Here is a 14581-nt window from a genome sequence, read left to right on the forward strand (position 1 = left end):
TCTCTCTCTATCTACTCCTGTACCTCTCTGTCTGTGGCTCTGTCTCTCTCCTCCCCTACCTCTCTGTCTGTCGCTCTGTCTGTCTCTCTCTCTCTCCTCCCCTACCTCTCTGTCTGTCGCTCTGTCTCTCTCTCTACTCCTCTACCTCTCTGTCTGTCGCTCTGTCTCTCTCTATCTACTCCTGTACCTCTCTGTCTGTCGCTCTGTCTCTCTACTCCTCTACTTCTCTGTCTGTCGCTCTGTCTCTCTACTCCTCTACCTCTCTGTCTGTCGCTCTGTCTCTCTCTCTACTCCTCTACCTCTCTGTCTGTCTCTCTCTCTCTCCTCCTCTACCTCTCTGTCTGTCGCTCTGTCTCTCTCCTCCCCTACCTCTCTGTCTGTCGCTCTGTCTCTCTCTCTATATATACTCCTGTACCTCTCTGTCTGTCGCTCTGTCTCTCTCTCTCTACTCCTCTACCTCTCTGTCTGTTGCTCTTTCTCCCTCTCCTCCTATACCTCTCTGTCTGTCGCTCTGTCGCTCTCTACTCCTCTACCTCTCACTGTCGCTCTGTCTCTATCTCCTTCTCTACCTCTCTGTCTGTCGCTTTGTCTCTCTCTCTCTACTCCTCTATCTCTCTGTCTGTCGCTCTGTCTCTCTCTCTCCTCCTCTTCTTTGTCTGTGGCTCTGTCTCTCTCTCTCCTCCTCTTCCTCTCTGTCTTTCGCTCTGTCTCTCTTCCTCCTCTCTGTCTGTCGCTTTGTTTCTCTCTCTCTCCTCATCACTGTCTGTCGCTCTCTCTCTCTCTCCTCATCACTGTCTGTCTCTCTCTCTCTCCTCCTCTTCCTCTCCACGTCACCCTGCTTCCTGCCATCTTCAGCTTTACTCTCTATCGCCACCTGGAGGCAGTGAACGACTCGCATGCTGAATGAAACGCGAACCTAGAACCTCACAAACACACCGGCTCCACACTCTCTGTTTTTGTGTGTGTGTGTGTGTGTGTGTGTGTGTTGAAGGTTCCGTTCAAACTCAGTTGTGTGTTTGCAGCTCTTGGACCTGATGCACTAAACTGAGCATGCTCTGTCCGTGTGTGTGTGTGTGTGTGTGTCCGTCTGTCTGTGTGTGTCTCGCTGTTTGTCTTTCTGTCTGTCTGTCTATGTGTGTGTCTGTCTATGTGTGTGTGTGTGTGTGTCACAGTGATGGGACAATGAACATGTGGTTGTTTTCTCTTCTTGTTGCTTTTGGCCTAAAAACCAGAGAATTTGAATGTTTGAGAAAAGACAGCCAACAGTACGATAGTCGTGTGTGTGTGCGTGTGCGTGTGCGTGTGCGTGTGTGTGTGCGTGTGCGTGTGTGTGTGCGTGTGTGTGTTACACTGTGGCAGGTGGATTTTACTGACACGTGAACGTTCAGCCAGTTTCTCAGTCTTTCTCCATTTGAACAGAACTATTGAGGAATAAGCAGCTGATCAGTTTCAGACCTGGTGACTGATCAGCTGTTACTGGACACCAACAGATTAATAATACAAAATGAGCTGGATTATTGATAAAAGATTGATATTAATTCCTGTGACACAGTGAAATAAGCTGATTGTTCCAGATTCTGGATCCTGAGATTTAAAAGATATTGATCTGATCTAACGTGATCAGCTGATTCTCTGGAGAAGAGAAAGAGTGATGTCTCTTCACTCGGGACAATGTCCTGTCTCACGTTCATTTCCTGTCAGCTGTTCGCTCTCTGTGACGTGAACCTGTCAGAACAGAATCAAATCTCTCAGCTCCAATTAAATCATAAAAACAGAAACTGAGTGAGGAGCCTTCACGTGTGGAGCGGTCCGTTGCTCTGCAGCCGAGGAGACGCTCAGTGTGTGAGTTGGACGTCAGCTGTAGAGCGAGCGCTGGGCCTGGTCTCTGACACTGTCCTCTGCTCTCAGATGTCTCTCAGCGCCCAGCGTCTTTGTCCAGTAAAACCTCCAAGCGTGGTAAGACGACCCGGAGCGGCCGGAGAGCTGCCGGCAAAAAAACACAATAACTGGCTTCTAACGCACACACTGACCCCCCCCCCCCCCCCCCCCCCGTCTGCACTAACACGCGTGTGGGAGCTGAATAAAAACAAATGTTCATCTTAACAAGTCAACAATTAATACTAAAATACTTTGTTTGTTATTGTTATTAAAAAGTGTTTGATTGGGGGCTGGATATAGATCCGAACCCCCACCTCCTCCTTGTCAGCAGATGGGACATGGACCAAACAAACTGCTGTCAATCAAGACGTTTCATCAGATAACTAATTAAAATCAAAATCATCAGAAACACTTGAACCAACATCAGTGACATAAGAACTGAAACGACAGAAACCATCTTCAACAAACATTTATTTAACGTCCACCGTGTCCCATCTGCTAACATGGAGGAGCTGGGGTGTACGACCTGTACTGCAGCCAGCCACCAGGGGGCGCTGCAGGCTCTCTGGCTTCACTTTCTGATCAAGTGACTTGATAAGATGACTCATGTTTGATCGTGTGAATGTTTGAGTGACTCAGTAACAATCTGCATGACAAGGCTTCGCACTGGGTGAAGGCTAAATAACACACACACTCCCACACACACTCACACACACACACATACACACACTCTCTGACTCACACACACACACACTCCCACACACACTAACACACACACACATACACACACTCTCTGACTCACACACACACACACACACACACTGTTATGGAAGTATGATGGTAAGTGTCTCTAACGAGTCTCCACGTTAGCGGGGACGTTTCAGTGCCGACGGGACACTAACCTGTGACCGTGTGTTCACGTGCACTGTGACCGTGTGTTCACGTGCACTGTGACCGTGTGTTCACGTGCACTGTGACCGTCTGTTCACGTGCACTGTGACCGTCTGTTCACGTGCACTGTGACTGTTGTACTGTTGCACGTTTGGCTTGGTCCACGTTTCAAAGAGTCTGAACAGATGTTGTCATGATGGATGTTGTCGTGACGGAGAGCTCAGGACGCTCTGGAAGACGTTCACACGAATCAGATCAAGAATCCACAGAAACACTCGTTTGTTATCAAGCTGATTAATTATGACTTTACGTCCACTCGTCTCTTTCTATTAATTGTATTTCCATCAGGCAGCTTATTGGTCGCCTGTTGATGGCGTCATGTCTGATTGAATAACCTCCTTCATCAGATCATTTGATAATGTCACTGGTAAAGTGCCTTGAGATTATGTTTATTAGGATTTGGTGCTATACAAATAAATTGAATAGATTTAAATCTAGATTTGATTTATTTTAATTGAGGAACTTATTTGCATGAAATCTAATATTTTTGCTTAAAGTTCTTTATTAAAGAGACAGGAGCTAAAACTAATAAGAGTAGTCACCACCCGGGCAGCAGAGGGCGCTGTGGCTCAGTTGATCTCAGTCTTCCAGAGCTCCTGCTGCTCCTCCGTCCAGCAGGAGAAACAGAGACACTCCTCCTCCTCCTCATCCTCCCTCCATCACCACCTCCTCCTCTCCTCATGTTAACCCCATTGCTCATCTGTTGTTTGTTCTCTCTCTCTCTCTCTTTTCTTCTTCCTTCTCTTCTCTTCCCATCTGTGTAGGCAGCCCGTTGAGTAACTTCTTTGACGTAATTAAACAGCTTTTTTCAGACGAGAAGAACATCCAAGCGTCGCACCCCCCCGGCTCCCCCGCCACGCCTAGCTCCCCCGCCAAGCATGCCCCCGGCAGCAAGCCCAACCAGCCCCCGCCCAGTGACTCTAAATGCCCCCCCGGCAAAGACAAAACAAAGACGGCCGCCGGCAGCAGGACACAGGAGCAACCTTAAGGAGCGCTAGCTGCATGTAGAGGACGAGCGGCCGTCGGGTTGTTAAACAGGAGCGCTGCTAGCTCCGCCCCTTTAGCTAGAATGAAAACAAACAAAAAGAAACAGATCTACTTTTTGCCTATAAATTTTCTACCGTATAACAGGAATGTCTCTCTCAGTTAAAATCAGTATTTTACAATAAGTAGCAGATGTAGCTGTGTCGTCCCTCCCGTCCGTCCCCTCTCTCGTGTCCTCGGGGGGGGGGGGGGGGGTCGCTGGGTGTGTGTCCTCCTCACGTTGACTTGTCTCTGCCACCAGGGATCATCCATAATAGCTATTAACCTCGGCGAGACCGGCCGCCGCCACCGCCAAGAGAGTCCGACCTTGAAGAGAGAAGACCCCCCCGCTCCTCACCCCCACACCCCCCCCCCCCCTCCCTCTTTGAGTCCGGCCCTGGCAGTAGACTCCACATCGCCCCCTGCAGACCAAACAGACACATCTCAGAAGAGTCGTGGAAAGAGAAAAAAAGCCTTAAGACAGTGATGTTTGTCAAATCTACGAACAAATCCCCCCCCCCCTTTTCTCCTCCTCCCACATGTACATAACAACACACTTCCTGTACATGCTCCTCCACACAAACACACACACACACACACCACTTCTCTGCCGGATGTAAACACTTGCACAAGAGGAACAGGAAGCGGTGGACGAGTGGACGTGTGGACGAGTGGACGAGTGGACGAGTGGACGCTGGCTGGATTGTAATTCTTCTTTTGAAAGTTTCCGTGTGAACGACGGATTTTTTTACGGTCCTGTAAAAAGGGGTTCATGCGGTGAACGCGTGAAAATGAGCGGAGAAGTGGCGCTACGTAAATGAATGATCTATTCTGTTGTACAGACTAAATAATGTTTGATGTACAAAATGTGTAGTTGTGACATGTTTTCCAGTTGTGTTGCCATACTTTGTTTTTTTAGTCCTGCAGAGGCGCGGTCACGCCCCCTGCGACACAAAGTGTACGTGAAATTAGCTCAAATGTAACTAATTTCAGTAACTGACCAATAACACACGCTAGCACTAGACTTAGCTCACCGTTTAGTTTCACCTCCCGTGTCTCCAGGACAAAGTTCTTGATGCATCTCAGTTCATAAACTTTCAAACTCTACATCTTCAATATTTAACGTTGAGCCTTTAGTTGATTCGCAGCAACTGTTTTGATAATCGATTGATTCTTACGAACAAAAGCTCCAAACGCTTCCTGGTTCCAGTTTCTCAGAAGTGACACTTTCGAATTGAAGACGTCTGAGATTTTTTAGAAATTCAATCTTAACTAAAATCACAGATTTAACAATTCGATTGAAAGAGGAAATTACTCAAAGATTAAGTATAAATAATAAAGTAAGTAATAAATAAAATCTGGTGTTAATGCATTCACCTAGTTAGCAACAAAGCTATCAGACTACGGAAAGTAGCTCCAGCTACAGGGTTAGCGTTAGCATGGTTTTGCGGATGTATCTCACGATGTCGTGTTCTGGCGTGACCGGGCCTCGCCGAGGTAACGTCTCCTTTTTGCTTTGGCACTTTTGAGAAGTGAAACATCAGCGTTCAGTTCCTTCTTGAGTCTATTTTTTATTTGTACTTTGCCGTCGTTTGAATTATCTGCAGGTTTCAGACAATGTTGAGCTGCTGTGTATATCTTTTGTATATTTTTGTACTTTATTGTATTTTGTCTTTTTTTTCTTGTTTTTTAATTTATTCTGTTATTTATATGAAAGATGTAGAGAATGTTTGTTGACGTCAAATTATTTAAGGACATTTTGGTCATGTCTAAGTTATTCGATCACGAGAAGTTTGTGAGCATTTGTTCCTTTTTCCGAGAGAAACCTTGTAATATACTTTTGGAAGATGATTTAGAGTAATTTAAGAATGTAGACGTAGCCTCTTTGAGAGGAACACCCCCTTCGTTGATCAGTGTCGGCTCCGCCCCCCCCCCCCCCCCCTCTCGTGTGTATGATGACTCAACACTCTTTCTGTAAATAAGCCGAGTTTACTGACGAGCTTATTTTTAAAACCCAGAGGATTCCTTCTCTTAGCTTTGACCTCGTACGGTTGTTTGCATGTTCAGCATTCGTCTTTTCTTTGCATGTCGTCGTTGGAATTCTTCTCCTGTTCCCTTTTGCTCTCCACACTTATTTATGTATTTGTGTTATTTATGTGCATTTGTTTGTCTTTTGATTTTTGGGGATTTTGGTTTGATTCCCTTCGCCGTCCTCTCGCCCTCTTCTTCTTCTTCTTCTTCTGGATTACTGTGAGCTCACAGCGACCTCCTCACTCATTCTCTCAGAGAGGGACCGATCGGGGGGGTTATCAGAGAGAGAAATTAAAGCAATACCTTCCATTGTTCGCTTTCCTCTTTTTCTACTACGGGAATCCAGAGCACACAGAACGGACTCGGAGCACGGAGCGACTCTACCGAGCAGGAAACCACCGGCTATGTATTCCCTCGTGATGTGACTGTGAACAACTTCAGTGCTAAAGGAAATAAATCTGTTGACTTTGCAGCCGTTTTCCAGCAGTTTGGATTATTAACGAGTTTATTCACAGTATTTACATCATGTACATTCATCACAGAGGGAGAGAGTCATGTGACCCTTCAGACTCCAGCAGGACCTCGAACCTGCAGCCGCGTCTGAGACACATCGTACAAACAGAATCACATGAACACGTCGATCGTTAAAGTCAATGAATCGTTTGACAGCGATTCACCTCTTCTACGTATCAGGGCCTCTCGTAGTATTCTTATAAAGTCATAACCTCACACATACAAAGTTATATCACAAAAACAGTTTTATGAAAATAAAGTTGTAATATTCATGATTTTACAAAAATGAAGTTGGTATTTTACGAATATTAAAATTATTTAACTTTTTTCTTGTTAAATTATGACATTATTCTCAAACCTAAATCTTGTAATATAACTTATTCCTCCAACACTTCTTTGTTTCTTTTTAACGCAGCGTCAGATTCGTTTAAACTCTTTTCAGTTCAGAACCTAAAGTCTCGTCCAGTTAGCTTAGCAGCTTCTACTGACCCTAATGTTTAAAGAGTTACACATTTAAATTAGTTTGTTGAATCTGACGTCCGTCACGAATTTAAAGTTCTGACGCTCGTCAGCGATCATCGTCTCAAGCTTTAGTAGAATTCATGTTTAAATATGTTTCTTTTATATCAAGTGGCTGAGGCGACGTTTTCTACACGTTCAGCTCAACTGGTTCTGACCCAAGTTAAACTTCTAGAATCTAAAAATAATATAATCATCCAAACAAATAAAAAAAGGCATTTTGTGATGGAAAAACTGGAAAGATTTATTATAAAATGTATTAGTACGTCTTTAATAAGGATCACGACTTCCAGGTTCAACTGAAAGAATCTTTACTCCCTCTCTGAGGGGGGTCGGCAGTCTGCAATTTAACCACAAGATGTCACTAAATCCTTAAAAGTAACCTTTGATAAATAAGACAAGAGTTTTCAGTCTTCGATTCATCTGCACTTTACAGTATGGCTACTTCCCACACAAACACACACACACACACACACACACACACACACACACACACCTACGAGTGTGACCTCAGTCCAGCTTCTACTCTCCACACACACGGTGAAGAGTGTAAAGTCTGTGGACCAGCGCCACCTTCAGGTCGTTCAGGAGCGACACGTCCCCGTCCTGATCGATGGTCCCCGGGCAGAGCAGCTGCTGACCGGCGCCCCCTAGCAGCAGGCGGTGGAAGTCCTCTCGGTCCAGGAGCAGGTCCATGTGCTGCAGGAAGAACCCTTCACAGAACCTGCAGAGCTCAGCGGCTCCGTGGTGCTGCAGACACACAAACACAAATTAAAAACTGAATGAAACATTAGATTTGATAAAAACAGTCTCACAATCCCAAGAGGCCGAGTCGTGGCTCCGCCCCTGCACATTAACCTCAGCCTGTGTTTTGGTACCTTGGCGATCTGGTAGACGTGGACCACGTTGTCCAGCGTCAGAGTTCGAGACAGCGTCGTCTCGCAGCTTCTCTGCAGAACCCCGAGCTGGAAGAAGGTGGCAACAGGAAGTAGCTACAAAAACAAAACAACCAAATCAGTGTCGGAAGATAAAGTCTAATAAAAAACATATTATCCATGTCTCCTTCTGCTTCAGAGGCTGAGAAATACAATGCAGTAAATGTTGTCTTCAGAGAAACTTCAGGTTTCAGGAGGTTGATTTTCATCATCAGGGTTTAGAGCAGGACACTGGTGAGAGAGGAGTGAGGTTACCTTCACGGCTTCAGACTGAGAGAGAGTCGTTCCCTCGGTTCCTCCACAGTACAGAGCCTTCATCATCATCTGCAGAGAAATACACTTCATCAGCTGCAGTCACATTAACACCAGACGCCAGGAAGTGAATCTGACTCCAGGAAGTGAATCTGACGGCAGGAAGTGAATCTGAGTTCAGGAAGTGAATCAGACTACGGGAAGTGAATCTGACTCCAGGAAGTGAATCTGACTTCAGGAAGTGAATCTGAGTTCGGGAAGTAAATCTGAGTTCAGGAAGTAAATCTGAGTTCAGGAAGTAAATCTAAGTTCAGGAAGTGAATCTGAGCCGAACCTGGAACGTGCTGTAGGTCACGTGACTGATGTGGATGATGTCGTCGGGGGAGTCGCTGAGCAGCCGTCGAAAACTGAAACAGACAAAAGACGAGTTCATTAAAGAAACAGTTTTTATTTTACTCATATTATTGTGAATTAAACAACAGGAACATCTGGAGGAACTGAATCTGCTCTGGGAAAGTGATTCCTGCTCAACCACAACATTAAATACACAAACACAAAGTATAAATATCTAAGTGGTAATATCTAAATGCTGTAAAGTTTATGATTTCTGTTTGAATTTGTAACATCAAGCTAAAAAGGAATTTATCATATGTAAGATAGATAGATTATATTGTTTAAACTTTTGTCTCTTTTGAGCTTTGAAGAGTTAAAAAGATGATTTTACATAGTTTCACAGGCAGAAACTCTTTGTCTCGTAATCACAGGACAACACACACAGTGTAATTCGTGTGAGGTCAAAGGTCAGAGGTCAGACCGTTCAGAGGCCGACATCAGCAGCACCCGGTGAGCGAAGAAGGGACGTCCGTCCACCATGAAGGTCACGTCGGACATCTCCTGGTTGTTGAGGAAATGGACATCTGAGGACAGAGACACCAAATCCTGTAAGTGTTTGAGTCGGAAGAAGAAAAGTAAAATCCAGAGGTGGACGTCAGGGACGCGTTACCGAGCTGTGTGGACAGAGTGACGTCCACGGGGGGGACAGGAGGGACGGGACAGCAGCCGTAGCAGTGAGAGAAGACGGACGCCAGACGCTTGGTTATCACATAGTCCTGCAGAGAAGATCACAGGAAGACGTTAGACTGTCCTGATGGAAACTCAGGCTTCAGCTCCTCATGAAGACACGTTCTGTGTCCTGTCCCCTGACAGCCTATCAGGACGCACGCTCAGAGGGATGAGTGGACGGACAGATGGACGGCTGTGGTACCTTGCTGGTTTCCAACATGCTGAACATCAGTGGTATCCCTGTGGACAGCAGCTCGGGGGTGTAGTCGTCTGTCCTGATGGACGGGAACTCTGAGAGCAGCGAGACGGTCACTCCGTCCCTGCACAGCTGCCGAGCTCTGCGGAGAGACTCCAGCCAGATGTGGAGCCTCCAGGGGACACCTGGACACAGCGGGGGGGCGAGAGAGGTCAGAACCCGTCCGTCTCCATGGTGGTCAAGTGGTTAGAAGGTTCGATTCCCAGTCAGGGAACATGGTTTGACTGTCTGTTCAATACAATGGTTAATGAGCAATCATCCGAATCCCACAGATTCTAAACTGAGATTATAATCTACCCCCCCACCCCCCCTCAGGGTGACCTCATCGCTCTCACCCATCTCTCTGAGCTCCATGGTCACGTCCAGGTATCCGTGCTCAGCGCTGTAGTACGCCGCCTGCTGCAGAGCCTTCATCCTGGCTTTACACAGCCTGGGAACACGACTCGAGGAGTCAGGAGGAGGAAGAGGAGCCTTCACCACCTCCTCCTCCTCCTCCTCCTCCTCCTCCTCCTCCTCCTCCTCCTCCTCCTCCTCTTCCACTCCTTCAGCCAGGATCTCCTCCAGAGAGAGAACATCCTCCTTCCTGATCTGCGGCTGCAGCAGCAGCCTCCTGAGAACGTTCCTGTGGAGGAGGAGACGGGTGAGGAAGCTGAGCATCATCATCATCATCTTCATCATCTTCATCTCAGCTCTGAGAGGAGGCGGAGTCTCACCTGTGTCCGTGAGCGGCAGCGTAACTGAAACAGTTCATGTCTTCATACAGCGGTGATGTCAGGGAGTTCCCATGATGCACTCTGAGCAGCGGGTCGGCTCCGGTGGCGAGCAGCAGACTCACCAGCTCGTAGTGACCTGAGGGATCGTGGGATTCATCAGGACACAGAACATCTGACCTGATCTTCATCTCCTCATCCTAAGTTTCACACTCACCTCAACAAAAAAACACAAACGAGGACAAAAGTCTCTAATAGACAAAACTCAGCAGTGTGGACAACAGGTGTCACCAGAGCAACAGTGGAGAACTTGTCAGTGAGGAGTTTGTTTCTCGAGACTGAAATATGAAATCTGCTTCATAGAAATCTGATCCTACTCCATCAGGTCGGGTGAACAGCTCCACCCGACGTTCACCAAGCACCACAAACACATCCACACCTAAATCTATTACTCACTGCCAACCTTTAGAAACACACAGCTGATGATCTGAGAACCGATCAAAGTGTCAAACAAACCAAGTGATCGACGAGCAGCTGAACCTCATGTGACCTCATGTGACCTCATGTGACCTTCACCCTCTGAAGCTGGAGACACGTTCATGTTGTGTTATAAAGTGTGAACAGGAAGTTACCTGCAGCAGCAGCTAACTGCAGCGGCGTCTCAGCCGAGCTCTCCTGGTCGTCCAGCAGGACCCCCCCCTCCACGTCTGCTCCGGCCTCCAGCAGCAGCTGCAGAGGACACAAGGACACAAGGACACAAGGACAAGACAACATGAGGACATGAGGACAAGAGGACACAAGGAGGACAACAAGAGGACAAGAGGGAATTTGTATAGAATCAATTTTCAAAGAATTACATAAACACTTATTAAACACACTTCTGGAGGAAACTGACTGATGTTATTATCCTCATTAACATTATTAATATTGTTATTAAGCTTTCTTTAGATGTTGAATTATTTTGGCCTCCATCACAGTGAACTGAGAGTAACAAACTCACCTGAGCCACAGACAAGTGACCGTGCAGCACCGCGAACGTCAGCGCCACCCAGTGGCGGCTGCCGGGGTGAACGGATGGATGTCTGCCGGAGCAGCCTGGGACCTGAGCAACACACACAGACACACACACACGCACACACTTCAGTCACAGACACACTAACCAGCTGGGCCGTGCAGTTACAGCAGGAGTGTTTCTACCTGCAGATCCAGATTGGCTCCGCCCTCGATGAGCATCTGCACCAGAGCTTCATCTCCTGCTGCAGAGGCGTACATCAGAGGAGTCATTCCCTGCAGACACACACACACACACACACACACACACACACACACACACACACACACACACACACACACACACACACACACACACACACACACACACACACACACACACACACACACACACAGCATTGGTACACAAATAAACTGCGAATATGTATCTTCAATTATAAAGTTAAAGTTCTGTCTGTAAATAACGATCCATGACAAATTGAAATGAAGCGTCTCCATTGGCTGTCGGCTGCAGTGTGGCTCATAATCCCCCCCCCCCCTCTCCTCCGTGTTAGCAGATGGGACATGAACCAATCAAAAACTAAATCTAAGAGGTGAAAGATGGTTTCTGATATTTCAGGTCGTCTCTCTGTGTATCGTTATCACAACAGGCTGAGACGTCATGATTGACAGGTGGGACTGACTCCTGATTGGTCCAAACAGTTTTCTATTCCTAAAGACAACGGGGTTATTTTACGTCTCCAGCGCTATCACTCGATAACGTTGAAAGAGGGAGAGCGCCCTCACCTGGTCGTCCATGGTGTTGACGCGCTCCGCTCCAGGAGCCGAGTGGCCTGATGGACCAGATCCGCTCGACCACAGGAGAGCATCCTGAAGCCCAGGTCCAGCTGGAACTTCAGGGCAGCAGCTTCAGCGTCCAGGCCCTTGAACGACTGGAAGCAGCACTCCGACCTGCACACACACACACACAGACACACACACATACACACAATGAGTCTCCTGCTTATCCCCACACACACACTCAGTCACATCCTGCGGCCGCTCACCTCAGCTGTCTGGGCTCACAGTCCAGACCGGGAAGCAGCTGCCTGGCCGTCTGTCTGACATCATCGCTGTCCACCAATAGGCTGCGGCGGTGCTCAGCGTGCACAGCGGCCAATCGGATCCACTCCATGAGAGGAGGCCGGAGCAGGAAGGGCCTGAGGAGAACAGGGGACATTTCATTAGTCTGTTTACTCGTCTTCAAAATATTATAATTCTCTGTTTTGAAGAACTATTGTCTAAAGAATAAAATGGAAAATGGTTGTGCATGTGAAATAATGGATTTCCTCTGATACACATTTATATTATTTGTTGACGTAATTCTATTTATTTTACATTTTTTATTGTCATTTCATCATCTCAACCTGTTTTACCATTTTCACTTTAACTTAAAATTAAAGGAATGGAACTGAAAATATACAACACAGACACACATACAGAGACAGACAGAGACACACACAAACACACAGACACACACACACACACACACCGACACAGACAGACACACACACAGACACAGACACACACCTCTCTCTGGTCAGCGTCCTGCTCGGAGGCTCCAGGTCGGGACGCTCCAGTGATTCTATCTGAGGGCTGGACAGGAAGTAGTAGAGCGTCCTGAGGGCGTCGGGGGCCCAGGACACTGACGGCTGATTGGCTGGGCGGGGGGGGCTCGTGCTGGAGCTGGAGCTGCGCAGACGCTGCATGTGGTGCATCGCTCGAGACACCAGGTCACCTGCAGAGGGGCAGACGGGCAGAAAGCATCATGATCCAGGAGTCACAAATCTGGTTGTCTAATTAGATTTCAGGGGTCAAAGGTCAAAGTTCACAGTGACCTCATATGAATCTGGGAACAAAAGTGGACAGAACCTGTTCTGAGGGCGGAGTCACAGAAACACAAGCAGCTTTAACATAAAACCAGACGTGCCTGTAGTGGAACTCATAATCAGTATTCATAAATTATATGAACACAAGATTCATGTGTGTTGAGTTTATTCTGATTGGTTGTTGTTTATTGATCAAATATCAAAAGTAACATTGTGAAATCTGTAAATACAATAAGACGTGAATGGACACAGAGAGTTAAAGAAGTCTGTGGTCACATGACTACAGAGATTAACGAGCGTTCCCATAATGAGATGCGGGGGGGGGGGGGGCTGCAGGGTGTGAGGGCGTCCTTGTTTTCTGGATACAAGCCACACTGTTATGTAACTGGGGGGGGGCAGGCAGCGGCTAACGATGTGTCCCAGGAGCCCGACACCGTCACAGTTAAACAAACACACACCAGACACAGGAGTCGACTGTGGCAGCAGCGACACACACACACACACACCTACCTACACACACACACACACACACACACACTTACTGAGCTCGGAGATGCTGCCCACGCACGTGGCGAGCAGCGCCTGTTCCAGGGTCCGCAGCTCCAGCTGGATGTAAGCGTCCTCCCTGCTCTCCACTGAGTCCTCGGGAACCTTCGTGTACGGGCTCACATGGACCGGCAGCGACAGCTCACCTGAACACACACACAAAAACACACACACAAACACACAAAGGTTACATTTTAATCTAATACTGTCACTGAGCAGTGACAGTGACTCGATGAAGATGATTTGCATCAGTAACTTTGGTCCCAGAGTCTACACACACACAATCATATATATATATATAAGTATATGGATATGGATTTTGGTTCTGCATAATGATAACTAGTGTGATATTAAAATCATTAATGTGTTTCATCACAGAACATTGATGGATTTGAAGGGACGCTGACGTATGAAGACGTGAGAACTAAATGTGATCAAGTGGAAGCAGGAGACTCGTTCAACAGCAGGAACCAGTCTCCATGTTCTCTGTCCCACAGATGATCTGATGGGACCCTCAACACACTGAGCATGTCCTCATCTACTGGGACCAGTGGAATCAGGTGTCTGCTGCCTCCTGAACACAAACAGCCTGAGGGACGAGGACAGAGCAGATTCATCAGCTGCAGCAGGAACCACTGGGACGGGAGTTCTGTGCAGACACGTCTGTTCACTTTACTGACAGAAGCAGGAACCAGAGGTTTGAGATGTTTCCTCTCAACAGAGGGAACCAGTGTGAGGCTCATTACTGACACACTGTGATTCACGATGTTGGACAACACACCTCAGCTCCCGTCTGGACCGGGAGACACAACTGTTTGGTTCAACAAGACACGAGTGTGAGTCCCATAATTGGTTGTGATTATGCTGCTGTGTGGACACACACAGAGCGAACAGGCAACTATTCATGAGAACACAACAGGAGACCAGTCTGCAGCGCACAACGCACAAATCACTGTTCTCTACCTGTGTACACACACACACACACACAGTCATGAGTGATCGGGTCATTTCCTTCCACTCTCTCCT

The 14581-nt window shown here is 47.3% G+C and overlaps 1 protein-coding gene and 1 pseudogene across 3 annotated transcripts in view; one reads left to right on the forward strand and one right to left on the reverse strand.

Moving 5' to 3' along the window:
* Positions 1-6355, forward strand: part of LOC133956654 (serine/threonine-protein kinase BRSK2-like) — a 67385-nt gene extending 61030 nt beyond the window's left edge. For 2 of the 3 annotated variants that reach the window (XM_062391893.1, XM_062391902.1), the window contains one exon: positions 3594-4089. In XM_062391893.1, coding sequence (XP_062247877.1) covers positions 3594-3817 — 224 coding nt within the window. In that variant the 3' untranslated portion in view covers positions 3818-4089. Of the gene's footprint in view, positions 1-3593; positions 4090-4114 lie in introns of those variants that run through there. The other variant, XM_062391910.1, reaches the window with a different exon arrangement.
* A 26-nt stretch (positions 6356-6381) lies between these two features.
* Positions 6382-14581, reverse strand: part of LOC133956616 (ankyrin repeat and BTB/POZ domain-containing protein 2-like) — a 12835-nt pseudogene continuing 4635 nt past the window's right edge.

Source organism: Platichthys flesus, chromosome 1 (genome assembly GCF_949316205.1).
Source record: "Platichthys flesus chromosome 1, fPlaFle2.1, whole genome shotgun sequence".
Classification (NCBI taxonomy): domain Eukaryota; kingdom Metazoa; phylum Chordata; class Actinopteri; order Pleuronectiformes; family Pleuronectidae; genus Platichthys; species Platichthys flesus.